A 16,663-nucleotide genomic window follows, 5' to 3' on the forward strand; every position below is an offset into this window, starting at 1 on the left:
CAGACTAACTAGGGATATATATATATATATATATATATATATATATATATATATATAATTAAATAAGTTCCTACACTGCATTCCATACCAGGACTGATAGAAAACATATCAGGCTGTGGGAGAATATCAAGAGAGGCTTCCTGGAAGCCCTGCAGTATATCAACCACTAACTTTGTAACCTCCAGGAAGTTACTTAAATTCTCTGAACCTCGTTTTCCTAATATTTTTAATGGGGATGACAGTATCTCTTCCACAGAATGATTTTGAAAACTTTGCAGAGTGCATTTCAAATGCTTAGCACAGTGCATGGAACATACTAAGCCCTCAATGTATCTTAGTTTAATAATAATTGAGGCATTTACTACATGCAATCTTCTTGTTGTCCCTCTAAGTGGTATTACTATTCCAATTTCTAAATCAAAAGCAAAAGCTCAGAGATTAGCAATGTTACCCAATATCACCCAGATGATAAAAGACAGACTTGGTTTCCAAATTCACATCGAATAGCAATACCTTGCTTATAATTTTAACATCTACCTTAAGAGAACATGATAATATTTTTTAAACATCTTTATTGGAGTATAATTGCTTTACAATGCTGTGCTACTTTCTGCCGTACAACAAAGTGAATCAGCTATATGTATACATATATCCCCATAGCCCCTCCTTCTTGCATCTCCCTCCCACCCTCCCTATCCCACCCCTCTAGGTGGTCACAAAGCACTGAGCTGATCTCCCTGTGCTATGCAGCTGCTTCCCAATAGCTATCTATTTTACATTTGGTAGTGTATATATGTCAGTGATACTCTCTCACTTCGTCCCATCTTACCCTTCCCCCTCCCTGTGTCCTCAAGTCCATTCTCTTTGCCTGTGTCTTTATTCCTGTCCTGCCCCTAGGTTCGTCAGAAACATTTTTTTTTTTAGATACCATATATATGTGTTAGCATACAGTATTTGTTTTTCTCTTTCTGACTTACTTCACTCCGTATGACAGACTCTAGGTCCATCCACCTCACTACAAATAACTCAATTTCGTTTCTTTTTATGGATGAGTAATATTCCATTGTATCTATGTGCCACATCTTCTTTATCCATTCATCTGTCGATGGACACTTAGGTTGCTTCCATGTCCTGGCTATTGTAAATAGTGCTGCAATGAACATTGTGGTACATGTCTCTTTTTGAATTATGGTTTTCTCAGGGTATATGCCCAGTAGTGGGATTGCTGGGTCATATGGTAGTTCTATTTTTAGTTTTTTAAGGAACGTCCATACTGTTCTCCAGAGTGGCTGTATCAATTTACATTCCCAACAAAAGGGCAAGAGGGCTCCCTTTTCTCAACACCCTGTCCAGCATTTATTGTTTCTAGATTTTTTGATGATGGCTGTTCTGATCGGGGTACAGGGTACCTCACTGTAGTTTTGATGTGCATTTCTCAAATGATTAGTGATGTTGACCATCTTTCATGTGTTTCTTGGTAATCTGTATATCTTCTTTGGAGAAATATCTATTTAGGTCTTCTGCCCATTTTTGGATTGGGTTGTTTGCTTTTTGATATTGACCCGTATGAGCTGCTTATATATTCTAAAAATTAATCCTTTGTCAGTTGCTTTGTTTGCAAATATTTTCTTCCATTCTGAGGGTTGTCTTTTAGTCTTGTTTATGGTTTCCTTTGCTGTGGAAAGGCTTTCATTAGGTCCCATTTGTTTATTTTTGTTTTTATTTCCATTTCTCTAGGAGGTGGGTCGAAAAGGATCTTGCTGTGATTTATGTGATTTATGTCATAGCCTATGTTTTCCCCTAAGAGTTTTATAGTGTGCAGCCTTACATTTAGGTCTTTAATCCATTTTGAGCTTATTTTTATACACAGTGTTAAGGAGTGTTTTAATTTCATTCTTTTACATGTAGCTGTCCAATTTTCACAGCACCATTTGTTGAAGAGGCTGTCTTTTCTCCATGATATATTCTTGCCACCTTTATCAAACATAAGGTGACCATATGTGCGTGGATTTATCTCTGGGCTTTCAATCCTGTTCCATTGATCTATATTTCTGTTTTTGTGCCAGTACCATACTGTCTTCATTACCGTAGCTTTGGAGTATTGTCTGAAGTCAGGGGGCCTGATTCCTCCAGCTCCCTTTTTCTTATTCAAGATTGTTTTGGCTATTGGGGGTCTTATGTGTTTCCATACAAATTGTGCAATTTTTTGTTCTAGTTCTGTGAAAAATGCCAGTGGTAGTTTGATAGGGATTGCATTGAATCTGTAGATTGCTTTGGGTAATAGAGTCATTTTCACAATGTTGATTCTTCCAATCCAAGAACATGGTATATCTCTCCATCTATTTGTATCATCTTTAATTTCTTTCATCAGTGTCTTATAATTTTCTGCATACAGGTCTTTTGTCTCCTTAGGTAGGTTTATTCCTAGATATTTTATTCTTTTCGTTACAATGGTAAACGGGAGTGTTTTCTTAATTTCACTTTCAGATTTTTCATCATTAGTGTATAGAAATGCAAGAGATTTCTGTGCATTAATTTTGTATCCTGCTACTTTACCAAATTCATTGATTAGCTCTAGTGGTTTTCTGGTAACATCTTTAGGATTCTCTATGTATAGTATCATGTCATCTACAAACAGTGACAGCTTTACTTCTTCTTTTCCAATTTGGATTCCTTTTATTTCTTTTTCTTCTCTGATTGCTGTGGCTAACACTTCCAAAACTATGTTGAATAATAGTGGTGAGAGTGGGCAACCTTGTCTTGTTCCTGATCTTAGTGGAAATGGTTTCAGTTTTTCACCATTGAGGACAATGTTGGCTGTGGGTTAGTCATATATGGCCTTTATTATGTTGAGGTAGGTTACCTCTATGCTTACTTTCTGGAGTATTTTTATCATAAATGGGTGTTGAATTTTGTTTAAAGCTTTTTCTGCATCTATTGAGATGATCATATGGTTTTTATCCTTCAATTTGTTAATATGGTGTATCACACTGATTGATTTGTATATATTGATCAATCCTTGCATCCCTGGGATAAACCCCACTTGATCATGGTGTATGATCCTTTTAAGCTACTGTTGGATTCTGTTTGCTAGTATTTTGTTGAGGATTTTTGCATCTATGTTCATCAGTGATATTTGCCTGTAGTTTTCTTTCTTTGCGACATATTTGTCTGATTTTGGTATCATGGTGATGGTGGCCTTGTAGAGTGAGTTTGAGAGTATTCCTCCCTCTGTTATATTTTGAAAGAGTTTGAGAAGCATAGGTGTTATCTTCTCTAAATTTTGATAGAATTCATCTGTGAAGCCATCCGGTCCTGGGCTTTTGTTTGTTGGAAGATTTTTTATGACAGTTTCAATTTCAGTGCTTGTGATTGGTCTGTTTATATTTTCTATTTCTTCCTGGTTCAGACTCAGAAGGTTGTGCTTCTCTAAGAATTTGTCCATGTCTTCTACATTGTCCATTTTATTGGCATAGAGTTGCTTGTAGTAATCTCTCATGATCTTTTGTATTTCTGTAGTGTCAGTTGTTACTTCTCCTTTTTCATTTCTAATTCTGTTGATTTGAGTGTTCTCCCTTCTTTTCTTGATGAGTCTGGCTAATGGTTTATCAATTTTGTTTATCTTCTCAAAGAACCAGCTTTTAGTTTTATTGATCTCTGCTATTGTTTCCTTCATTTCTTTTTCATTTACTTCTGATCTGATCTTTATGATTTCTTTTCTTCTGCTAACTTTGGGGTTTTTTTTGTTCTTCTTTCTCTAATTTCTTTAGGTGTAAGTTTATGTTGATCATTTCAGATTTTTCTTGCTTCTTGAGGTAGGATTGTATTGCTATATACTTCCCTCTTAGAACTGCTTTTGCTGCATCCCATAGGTTTTGGGTCATCGTGATTTCATTTCCTCTTTGTTTTTTTCAGTGATCTCTTGGTTATTTAGTAACATATTGTTTAGCCTCCATGTGTTTGTATTTTTTAATTTTTTTTCCTGTAATTGATATCTAGTCTCATAGTGTTGTGGTTGGAAAATATACTTGATATGATTTCAATTTTCTTAAATTTACCAAGGCTTGATTTGTGACCCAAGATATGATCTATCCTGGAGAATGTTCCATGAGCACTTGAGAAGAAAGTGTATTCTGTTGTTTTGGGATGGAATGTCCTATAAATATCAATTAAGTCCATCTTGTTCAATGTGTCATTTAAAGCTTGTGTTTCCTTAGTTATTTTCATTTTGGATGATCTGTCCATTGGTGAAAGTGCGGTGCTAAAGTCCCCTACTATTATTGTGTTACTGTCGATTTCCCCTTTTATGGCTGTTAGCATTTGCCTTATGTATTGAAGTACTCCTATGTTGGGTGAATAAATATTTACAACTGTTATATCTTCCTCTTGGATTGATCCCTTGATCATTATGTAGTGTCCTTCTTTGTCTCTTGTAATATTCTTTATTTTAAAGTCCATTTTGTCTGATCCAAGAATTGCTATTCCAGTTTTCTTTGTATTTCCATTTGCTTGGAATATCTTGTTCCATCCCCTCACTTTCAGTCTGTATCTGTCCCTAGATCTGAAGTGAGTCTCTTGTAGACAGCATATATACGGGTCTTGTTTTTGTATCCATTCCACCAATCTATGTCTTTTGTTTGGAGCACTTAATCCATTTACATTTAAGGTAATTATCAATATGTATGTTCCTATTACCATTTTCTTAACTGGTTTGGTTTGTTTTTGTAGGTCTTTTCCTTCTCTTGTGTTACCTGCCTAAAAGAAGTTCCTTTAGCATTTGTTGTAAAGCTGGTTTGGTGGTGCTGAATTCTCTTAGCTTTTCCTCGTCTGTAAAGGTTTTAATTTCTCCATCAAATCTGAATGAGATCCTTGCTGGGTAGAGTAATGTTGGTTGTAGGTTTTTCCCTTTTATCACTTTAAAGATGTCGTGCCACTCCCTTCTAGCTTGCAGAGTTTCTGCTGAAAGGTCAACTCTTAACCTTATGGGGATTCTCTTTTATGTTATTTGTTGCTTTTCCCTTGCTGCTTTTAATATTTTTTCTTTGTATTTAATTTTTGATAGTTTGTTTAATATATGTCTTGTCATGTTTCTCTTTGGATGTATCTTGTATGGGACTCTCTGCTCTTCCTGGACTTGATTGACTATTTCCTTTCCCATGTCAGGGAAGTTTTCAACTATAATCTCTTCAAATATTTTCTCAGACCCTTTCTTTTTCTCTTCTTCTTCTGGGACCCTCATAATTCAAATGTTGGTGTGTTTAATATTGTCCCAGAGGTCTCTGAGACTGTCCTTAATTCTTTTCATTCTTTTTTTCTTTTTTTTTATTCTGCTCTGCAGTAGTTATTTCCACTATTTTATCTTCCAGGTCACATATCCGTTCTTCTGTCTCCATAATTCTGCTATTGATTCCTTCTAGAGAATTTTTAATTTCATTTATTGTGTTGTTCATCATTTTTTGTTTGCTCTTTCATTCTTTTACATCCTTGTTAAATGTTTCTTGTATTTTCTCCATTCTATTTCCAAGATTTTGGATCCCCTTTACTATTATTACTCTGAATTCTTTTTCAGGTAGACTGCCTATTTCCTCTTCATTTTTTTTTTTTTTTTTTTTTTGGTCTGGTGGGTTTTTACCTTGCTCCTACAACTGCTGTGTATTTTTCTGTCTTCTCATTTTGTTTAACTTACTGTGTTTAGGGTCTCTGTTTTCCAGGTTGCAGGTTCGTAGTTCCTGTTGTTTTTGGTGTCTACCTCCAGAGGGTAAGGTTGGTTCAGTGGCTTGTGTAGACTTCCTGGTGGAGGGGACTGGTGCCTGTGTTCGGGTGGGTGGGGCTGGATCTTGTCTTTCTGGTGTGCAGGACTGCATCTGGTGGTGTGTTTTGGGGTGTCTGTGAACTTATTATGATTTTAGGCAGCCTCTCTGCTAATGGGTGGGGTTGTGTTCCTATCTTGCTAGTTGTTTGGCATGGGGTGTCCAGCACTGGAACTTGCTGGCCCTTGGGTTCATCTGGGTCTTAGCGTTGAGATGGAGCTCTCTGGGAGAGCTCTTACCAATTGATATTATGTGGGGCTGGGAGGTTTCTGTGGTCCAGGGTCCTGAACTTGGCTCTCTCACCTAAGAGACTTAGGCCTGACACTAGTCCAGAGCACCAAGACCCTGTCAGCCACACGGTCAGGTCAGTCCAATGGCTTCTCATCATACTTGGGAGAACATGATATTCTGTAACTTATTTTTCAGATCTCTGACATCAAAACCATGTGGCTATCACTGTTCTCTGGCTTGGTTTTTACTCAGGTAAAATGCTAGGCCTTAAGGTAAATAATTTTGCGTGGCAGATTTCTAAGAACCACCCAAGGTTATGTTTGGCTGGGTTGGTGTAATAAAGGCCCAGTGACAGATCTACATGCCATTGGTTTAAAAAAATCTGTAAGAATTTTAAAAAATCATTTTTTTCTTTTAAATCAACATGCTGAAACTAATTTGCTCAATTAATGGCAGGCACTGGCATCTTACCCATTAACTTCTTCTAGAATTTGACAGTATCACCAGCTCTACCAAAGCAGTTATTGCTATTACTTGCAGAGAGATGTATATGAAGAAAAAACAAGATTCTCTATCATTTCTTAACTTATAAACAATGAAATTCTAAAATTAAAAAACAGAGAAGATTCAGGCAATCTGGAACAGGAGAACTGTATGCAAAGCAATTAGAGAGTTAAATCCAGAACTGACCCTCCTTGCTGTGATAAGAGGGCTACCTTCTTCCAGACCAGGGTTCATTCTCATGTCTTAGTCAAATGTAAAATACCTCTCTAGTGCCTCCCTCTTCTTTGAACATTTGTATAACTCTCTACACAGACTGGTGGTTGTAGGATAATGGCTGTTGTCCATGAAGAAAAAAAATATAGAAAAAAATGAGCACTTCTAAAAGACTGTTTATTGAAATATATACTTATGATATTAATATTTTTCAACATATACCATAGACCCTACATTGGCTTGAAAACTTGATTTTTCTCATCACGATGGGAATATATACATATATAAATATTTTTTAATGACTTCACCTAATTAATATTTAAAAAAAACAGTCAAATAGCTCTACCAAAGAATACCAAGCAGAAATAAATATTGTTCTGCACTGTTGTCTCTATCCCTTCTCTTGACACGAGTTGGGAGCTATAGAACAACTTAGCTCTGAACTTATTAACTCCTTACATTGGACCATTATGATGAAAGAACTAGATGGTCCCTTAAATGTTTATAGTTGCATGTCTTTTCTTCAAGCTATATTTAATAGCATCACTTAGTAATATTTTATACTTAAAACCCACCATTCTTAGAAAGTTTTTTACACCTAACAGAAATTTAAACCAACTTTCTCAAGAACATTCTCATCTTACCTTTATCCTATTTTCCCAAATCTTTTATTCTTAATATTTTAATTCTATTTTTTTTTGATTCTTCTTCCAAGAACATAGAAACCATGAGTCAATTCTGTTGCCTTGTAGAGATTCTGAAACTTTGGTGTGAAAATGGATCACCTGGCATGTCAAAGGTGGGGTTAATTACAGTTTCCAAGAACCTACATACTCCCTACAGTCCTGATTCAAGGGGTCTGCAGTCTGGTCCAGGATTCTGCGTTTCAACAGTCTCCTCCCACCTCTTTCTGCATTTGTCATGCAGATGATCCTCTGACCATTTTGAGAGACATTCACTAAAATGAGAATAGGTCATAAAATTTTCTTTGATATCCAGTGCCCACCTACCTTTCTTATTTCACCTTTGATTCTTCTCCATCTTTCCAGCCATCTCTGACATTTTCAGGTCTGGTCAGCATAGAATACATCTATACCTCAATATTATGGACATTCTGTTCCTCTTCTGGGATAATCATTTCTCTCCTCCTCTACTTTAAGCTCCTATCCATTTATCTGTGAACACTCAAAGACATTGTCCCATTTATGAAGCTTCCTCTTCCCCTTCTCTACAGGAATGCCCATATCACTTTGTATATATTTCTGTGAGAGTGATTATTATAATCTGTCACAGTTACTGATTATGTGTCTGTTTTCCATTGCTACTTCCATGTCCATCCATAAGACAGTGAATATCACATGTTATTTACTCAATAAATGTTTGTCGAATTATAAATGTAACTGAACTTCTATTTCTAAAATTACCCCTAGGGACATTTCCGGGGAGGAGGTGAAGAGTTGCCATCCTTGTTGTTGTTCTCTTGGGACAAACCTAATTGTAATATCTTTGACTTCCTTTAATAGTCTAGATTGTTCCACAAAAATTTATGGAAGTTCTGCTTCAACTTTTTGGGGAAAATTAGTTCTAAGAGAACACTCCTTGCTTTGTAAAACTGACCTTGATCATACTACTTCATTATTCTCATGTAGACAATTTAGCTTTTGAAAGTGATTTCCTGAGATAATATATTCTAGAAATTAATTTTTATGTCATGATAGAAAATTACAAAACATTCACTGGATGATATAAACCAAGTACTTAGAATCTGGGATAAGTAATAAAGCAGGTCTACTCAAAGAATTTCTGTCTGTTAGAAAGGCCAAAGTAGTAACTTGGAAGGAACTTGGATGGCAAGAAATACAAAAACAGTGCCCTCTAAGTGATACAAAGTATACACTGAAAATCATCTATGAATCTAAAGCAACAGAGAGGCTTTCAGACCTAAGTGTGCTTTGTCAAACTGGGTAAGTCATGCCCAAATCAATAACCTCTTTCCAAGTGGATTAGGGAAAGAGACTTGCATAATCATTGTCTTTTTGAGAGCAGAGTCTGACATGATTCCTATTCAGTGCAAGAAACTCCCATTGACCTTGGAAAATCACCCTGGTTACATAGATTCTCATTAGCTTATGGGCATTTCCATGACCATCCAATGTTTCTAAACCTGTCAGTGATAATCCCTTTGATTGTCCAAATGATAATCCATTTCCACCTTTGTCAGAAAACCACAATGTCCCAGAGCTAGAGCCTCCTTCTGTCCATAATTCCTTCCTTTTATTTATTTCTCTTCCTCAGTTGTGGCTGTGAGTGATCATGTGACCTCTTGTGTAACTAAGAAAATAGCTGCCTGATTATATTTTAATAATTATTGCAAGTCAGTCACTTGCCGCCTCCTCTTCATATATTATAAAGTCAGCATATAATTAAGGGTAGAGGGGTTCTGGGAAGGTATGGGGCTGGACTCTTAGCAAAGACTTTTGATTTCGATACGTGGCATTTCTAAACACAAGATAGCCTCTGCAACATTTACAGTTCTGTGGGCTTGCTGACCTGAAATACTTCCCTGCCCTCATTATGTACACACAAACAACACAAATCTAAACCATGCTGTTCAAAGTTAGCTGAAGACCTCAGCTTCTCACAAAGCCTTCCCAGTACACTCCAGTCTACCCCAGACCACTCTGACACTTACTGTCTTCACTTTTAAGTTGTCACTTGACATGTGTCCAGACTCCCAAAAAGGTTGCACATTCGTCCAGAGTAGGAGCCAGGGCTTACATGTCTTTTATCCTTCATAGCACATAGCTCAGTAACCACCAATTCCCTACTCATGAACTCTTCCCAACAACGCAAGGGAATTCCTGCAATACTACATAAGTCATTTTGAATTTGAGAGTCCCAGTGAGGCCTAGCTCCATCTATTACCTAGTGGATGAGGATATTTTCTTTACCTCAAATAATCAGAATAACATAAAATTATGGAGTTAAAAAACAAATCAGTCTTCCAAATCAACACACAGCTAATCATCATGGGCTTGATATTGTCAACTTAAAAGAACAGGACCCACTAACATCATTAACCAAATAATACTATATCAGATATAGAGTACATTTTAAGACTAGTTTGGACTGAAATTTTCTTTCTAGTTTGAAAAACTAACTGTATGTCAACTACAAAAATTAGGTCTCATCAACTATACAATCTTTTTTCCCCATAAACTGGTTCTTCAAAAATATATCATTTTATGATAGAATTTTAGAGCAGGATTACTTTAGAATATGTCCTTTAAATCATCTGTCATCATTTTAGAGATTAGAAAACTGAGACCCAAGAGATCTAAGTAATTTACTTTGAGTTACCTAATTAGCCACTGACAGAAATAGGACTAGTGCACCAGTGTTCAGACCCCAGATTAAGCAACTTCTGTTTTATCTCACTCTTTTGTTTGGAGCACAATATATGTATGTATTTTAAATTATAATTCAAATACATACAAAAGGGATATAAAAACACTGAACACCACTATAAGTGAAACATGCACATGAGTGTATACAAGTGCATGCACAATGCATTCCATGATAGATTCTCTGAATTTGCACAAGCGCACAACACAACCATTCTTAACTCACGAAGTTTAAAGATGATTGTATTCCAAGGGTTTGTAAAATATGAGCATTTCTTACCTGGCAGCTGTATGAGGGGTTGACAAAAGACATTAAAAACTTGAGCTATGATTAAATATCGGATTTTTCTGGCACTGAAAGTTAACTTCTACCTGGGTTTCCGGGGTCTAGCACTTTTAATGGAAGGTAGGCCAGAGCTTGGAGAGGGATCACCCAACATATGAGACTTTGGCATTGTTACCCACATTGCAATATTAAGTTGACTGCAGGTGATTATCACCTAAATCTTCCTATGGGCCAGTTATGACTCTATTTCTCCTTATTGTGCCTGAAATCTCTACCGTTACAGTCACTTCTTTAGGTTAGAAAGCTTAGGTGGGAAAATAACTTCAGCAGTCACGATACCACTCCACCCCAGGTAATGAAAAGGGGGAGACCCCTTGTGGGGGAAGGATAGAAGCTCTACATGTAACAGAAGAGCTACTGATGAGAAAGGACTCCTCCTTATGGTGTCCAAGAATTTTAAATTTGGGGGCAAATCTAAACAGCATTGACTATCTGAGGTTTGGTCCCTTCACTGAGCTTAAGATCTAGCAAGGAGGTAAAACATAAACAATTTAATACAATCTTCTTGAGCAGAAAATTTGGTGTGGAGTATACAGACTGAGATACAAGTAGCATTTCTCTTTCTGAACGTTAATAGATAATGTAATCTAATATATGCTCCATGTGCATAATCTAAAGGCCATTAAAACATTTGAACATTGGAAAAACAAAGGACTCCTCCTTTTAAACTAACCCAATTCTCCAATACCAATATCCATACATACTAGTTAACTAGGAATTTGAAAAAATGACCTGCTTAACACATTTCATAATACCTATGATTCAAACTAGAATGCTTTTAATCCCACCCCATGAAAAGTAACAGGCCTCACATTCTGATGGTCAAACCTTTTTAAAAACACCCACCCTGATGCTTCGACATCCCTTAAAGAGGTAACCATCTCCATGAACCTTCTTTGCCCTCTAATATAAAAGTTGACATTTTAATAGGTACCCAGGAGAGAACAAGGAAAATGAAGGAACACACTCACTCCAGTTGATCTTTTCCTTCTAAATACTATGGTATATAAAAGAATTAATCAGTAATAATAGAAACCCAAAGGAAACAAAGAACAGTGGTTTTTCACAGCTCTTTACCAAGAAATACTATAAACCAGCATCATTGTTATGACATGTAACAAAAAGGTAGCAAATTTGGTTGAGACACATTGAAATGGATGCACCCTTAATCTTGCAACAGTGGTGACTCTTTTTTTTTTAATAAATATTTTAGTTTTTGCATTTGAAAGTTTTCATTTGTTTATATCAGAACCAAGTTTGTTGATAATTCTCATGTATCCGTTTCTTCACAGTTTTACTCTACAATTTTAGAAGAGCAGACTGATTCTCTGGCTAAACATTAATAAAGGATATTCTGTGACCCTGAAATCTTTCAAATGAAGAAGAATACACTTTCCTAACTAGCCTTCCTTTATAGAAAGCTCACTAAAAGACTACAGAATGGATTCATTCCACATATGCAATGACTTTCAGTCCCAATGGGAAGAAAGAATGAGAAATAAAGGAATGAAAATACCATTTTCAACTTCTCAAGTTTAGACCATGCTTGAAGAGTACATCTGTGTTGTGGAATTCTTGACTTAAATAAAGAATAAATAAGTAGATCCTTTGCCCAAAGTTGGTTAATAGTAAGTAAAGAGGGCTTGATTGGTCACATCTTTACTTCCTTGAAACCCCATCCCCCTGCTTTCAAAATTAATGCTTACAATGCGACAGGTTAGATCAGAAAGCAAAGTTACTCACCATGGAAGAATCACTGCTTCCACACCCGATCGGAGCTCCCTCAGCACAGGTTGGGAGGTGGGTAGAAAGTTGACTAGCCCTGCCCCCATCTATGACATCACAATCTACCTCATAAAAGGTAGTGAAAGTGCTCTGAACTCCTGTCTGATTTCCGAGAGATACAGAAAAGAGAGAGTGAGAGAGAGAGCAAGAGAAAAAAAAAAAAAAAAAAGTACCCTATTGGGAAGGGATTAGGGAGGTGGAAGAGGGAGTGGGTAATTGGGAGAAAGAGGCCTATGAAGGAATTACGTACTGAAAGAGATATGGGTGGGCCTCCGTGATATTAAGCAGTCCGGCCATTTGGATTCCTCATTGGCTCTCTTGAACAGATAAATGGACCGTCTGGGAGAAGGAGGATGAAGCAGCATCCCGCATTGTCAGGCATTGTAAGGGACAATTGTAGTGGGGTTCAAAGGGGATGAATCCCCTATTTAAAGCATTGAAGATCACCCAGAGAGAAAGCAAGGGCTGAAGCTCTTAACGCCTGGAACGGTACATGGGGAATGTCAGATGTCTTTCTAGGAAGTTCCATTGCCCTGCTGTGTGACCTTCAGCAAGCTCTCGGCCTCAGCACACTCAGCCAGTACATGGTACGAAATGGATACTTACCTCTTCCATTGGGTTCACTGAGGAATTAACACACTCATTGTTGCTAGAATGGCAATTCTTTTTTACTGTTCCTTTTTGTACTCAAGCATGAGTTGTGTGATAGGCACAATTTAAAAGATAAGCCAATAACCAATGTCTAGTTCTACCCTTGGAATTTCTACCTCTTAAAATGTTATTTTTGACATAAAATATTACTGACAATCTTGACTAAGTTTTTCTATGTGTACCAAATATAACATACACCTAAAGGTGATAATTAGATCCGACCTTCAAACCTGGAGAAAAATCAAATGGCAATATTGCTACAATCACAAGGTCCACTACGATGCTACTTTTAGAGGTCAAATTTAGGTGACCCAGTAATGCTCAGTGACCAAACATTTTTGTCACATGCAGTTCTGCTATAATCATAGCGTTATAGCTTTGTTTAAAGCCTGATTCCAAATTTTTTTTTTTTTTTTTTTTTTTTTTTTTTGGAAATCAGGCAAGATGGGAGAAAAATGTGGAGAGCACTAGGTCTTTTTTTCTTTTCAAATGTAGATTTAGAGCTTTAAAAACTGAACTGGTCAAAGTTGTCAAGTGAGTATTATGACAAAACAAAAGGAAGAGCAAGCAGGTCCTGAAACCATCCACATGGAAGCCAGATCTTTATTTGCTCAGTGGAATATACGAAAAGTGAACCTTTTTCCACAGAAAATATTTTAGTAAAGATTCAAAATAATAGCTTACAATTCACAGCATCATAAATGGGTAAAGCCCAGAGCCTGTTTCTGTATGCAGATAAACAAAATTCCTAATTTGGATTTTTTTCTGGCATTTTAAGCCAATACAGTTCTATCTCTAGTCCTGTCATTCTTAGCTCACTAAATATCTAAGTGTATTAAATAATCATAATTTTAAACTATACAAAATTGGTAGATTAGGGAGCATTCTGAAACACAGAAGCTACTAAATTCAAACTGATTATGAATTTGGCAACATTACTCCCATCTTTTACTTCAAAATAAATGTTAAAAGCATTTAAAGAATGTCTTTAGAGAATTAAAGACAATAAAAAAGAAAAAAAATTGGCATATGAGAAGCAAGAATGAAATTGAAAATTTTCCTATATTTGGGTTTTTTAGTACTTACTAGAAGAAGCAATAATACTGTGCGTATGTTTTCCTTGCTGAATTATTCTCTTTTTATGTTCAATAATTCTCCTTGCTGAATTATTCTCTTTTTATGTTCAATAATTCTAAGTCTAAATTCAAATTCTATATTTAACAGCTTTTATTGTGTGAAATTTCACAATTAATTGTCCTATAAAGCTATTTTCTTCCAATTTTTACATATTAGATCATTGACTAGTTGGCTTATCCTTGCTTTTTTATGTTTTATAACAATCCTTTTTGGCTTTAGAAATTAGCCATCTCCTGATTTTTCATTGTAGGGAAAGTGTTATTATTTTACCAGTTCTTTTATCAATCAGTTTCAAAAATGATTATTATGTATTAGAAACTTATCTGTGTCATCTCACCTTTCATACAAAATACAAAAGTCACTATTTAAGATTAATGATGCAGCTGTCCATTCTTCCAATAAGCACTTTAAAATTTTTACTACCAAACAAAGGAGGTACACTTTTGCCAGCATTAAGATATTAGAATAAATAAAATGGAGTTAAACACTTTATAATATTGAAATAAAACAAAGTGGACTTAGATTATAATCTATTGGTATTTTTAATTAATTACCTATTGTTTATCTGGAAATGGAGCATGTCTTCAGGAACCCAATGCAAAACTAGGCTGCATCAAATGGATGCAGAGCGGTGAACTGTGCTGACTTTTTAGGTGAATTTAGTATGATTGATTGCAATAATGTCTATAGTTATGATATTAGTTAAAATAACAAAATTTTCTTTGACACAGAATGCAATGCCTGGATCAAATAATTTCCAACTCTTCTTAGGATCTAGCCTCTTGACATTTTTTATGAAAACTAAGTCTTATTATAATTATGGATTTGATGCATACTTCCTATGACATCACATAAATGGATGAGTTAGCCCTTCAAAGCAAGACATGAAGTGATTGCAAGATTTCAGTCAAGAGACCTTGTTATTGAAGTCTTGGCTATAATTTTGTTTGGTCCAGAGAGATGTAGGGTTGGTTTCAACTTTTTGTTTGTTTGTTGAAACAAAATAGTTTTAATTCAACTTCTTAGTGCAAAGGATTGAGAAAAGTCAGGTGGAATAATTTGTACACTCCAAAAGAATAATCCACAGATGTATTTACCAAGTAATTTATCATGGGAGACATAATCAGGCAGTTGGCATGCACTGTGACCAAAATGTTATTATTAAAGAGAAATATTACAGTAAGAGAGAATACGATTAATTTGATAGCAACAGATTTGAATTGGGAGTTCCCAGATAAAGAGATCATGTTTGAGTTTGTCTTAAGATAGTGTCTCACATACAGAACCTTGGGCTTAAAAGAGTACATGGTCCTTAGAAGATGATGCTGACTTCTCAGCATCTGATATCCTGGAACTTCTCCAGGATATTCTCTTTCAGTTGCAAAATAGATTTGCAAAGGAAAACATATAAAACAGGTCAAGAGACAGATTGTAGAGATTTGACAGAACATCTAGCCAGACTTCCAGTCAAGTTCATTATCAGCAAGGCATCTGTAAAGATGAAAGTATTCAGAGAAAAGCAATAAAATAAGATACAGTATTGATGATGAAAGAAAAGATTAAAGTCTAAATTAAGTTTGCCTTCAAGAAAATAAGATTAGGATGAAATATTTGAATATATTTATTGCCCAGAAGGAAAATGACTGTTCAAGATAGAGTAAGACAATGTATTGTGAAGCAGTAAAAGAAATCTGAGCTAAAAATCCTTCACATTGCCCATCCAGAAGTCTTTCCTATTTGTAAGATACATGGGCCATAACACGGAACGTATTTCTCTTCTAAGGGTTGTGATCAAAGACATATTTTATAAATCATTTAAATTAAGCTGGAGAAAGTATTTGACATAATCTGTAGGGACAGAATGTAGACAATAGTAAGTTAAACACAGTTTTATTTCTAGAATAGAGTAAACCAAGAAAAACAGTGAATACAGAAGTAGTTCAACAGACACCCTGCTATTCCAGCTGAGAATGCTAAACAGTAAATGAGAAACTAAATGGGGAAAAAATGAAAACAATAGACTCCACAATCTAACAAAAGCACAATGGATGGAAAAATTTATCCTTTTCACAAAAAGTATTTGCTATTAGAGATAAAGAACTTTGAATTCTGTCACCCAACCAATATTTAGCACCATGCATTTTACATAGTTGAAGCACAATGGAAACATTGAATTCAATGAATTAAAATATCCTTATGAGAACGAGCAATAAATACAGCTCTTTGAACTCTGATTGTTCGTTGTTAGAAATTAGGAACGGATTATGGAAACACTGATCTTTTCCTAGAAAAACATTACTCCTGTCTCAGTTGTGCTATGGGGGTCTTTTTATTTCCTTTATTTTGAGTCATCTGAGGTCATGCAAGTTTGTGTAAAATCAATAATGAAATTCCCAGATAATGTTTGTATATGGTTTTAATATTCATATTGTCTTTTTTACTTATTTATATCTTTTATATCAACTTATTCATATTTTATCTTCTCTTGAGGCATGTCCAAGTAGGAACAACAACAACAACAACAAAAATAAATTTAGGTAACCTGTTCAAAATAATGTATTTCATGACTAGAGCTGATGAAT

The 16,663-nt window shown here is 35.6% G+C and overlaps 1 protein-coding gene across 1 annotated transcript in view; it reads right to left on the bottom strand.

Annotated features, from left to right (window-relative positions):
* CTNNA2 (catenin alpha 2) overlaps nt 1-16,663 on the bottom strand; it is a 1,049,409-nt gene that overhangs the window by 20,647 nt on the left and 1,012,099 nt on the right. Inside the window, 1 exon segment of the mRNA XM_036873992.1 lies at nt 12,252-12,395. Coding sequence (XP_036729887.1) covers nt 12,252-12,395 — 144 coding nt within the window.

This window comes from Balaenoptera musculus, chromosome 13 (assembly GCF_009873245.2).
Source record: "Balaenoptera musculus isolate JJ_BM4_2016_0621 chromosome 13, mBalMus1.pri.v3, whole genome shotgun sequence".
Classification (NCBI taxonomy): domain Eukaryota; kingdom Metazoa; phylum Chordata; class Mammalia; order Artiodactyla; family Balaenopteridae; genus Balaenoptera; species Balaenoptera musculus.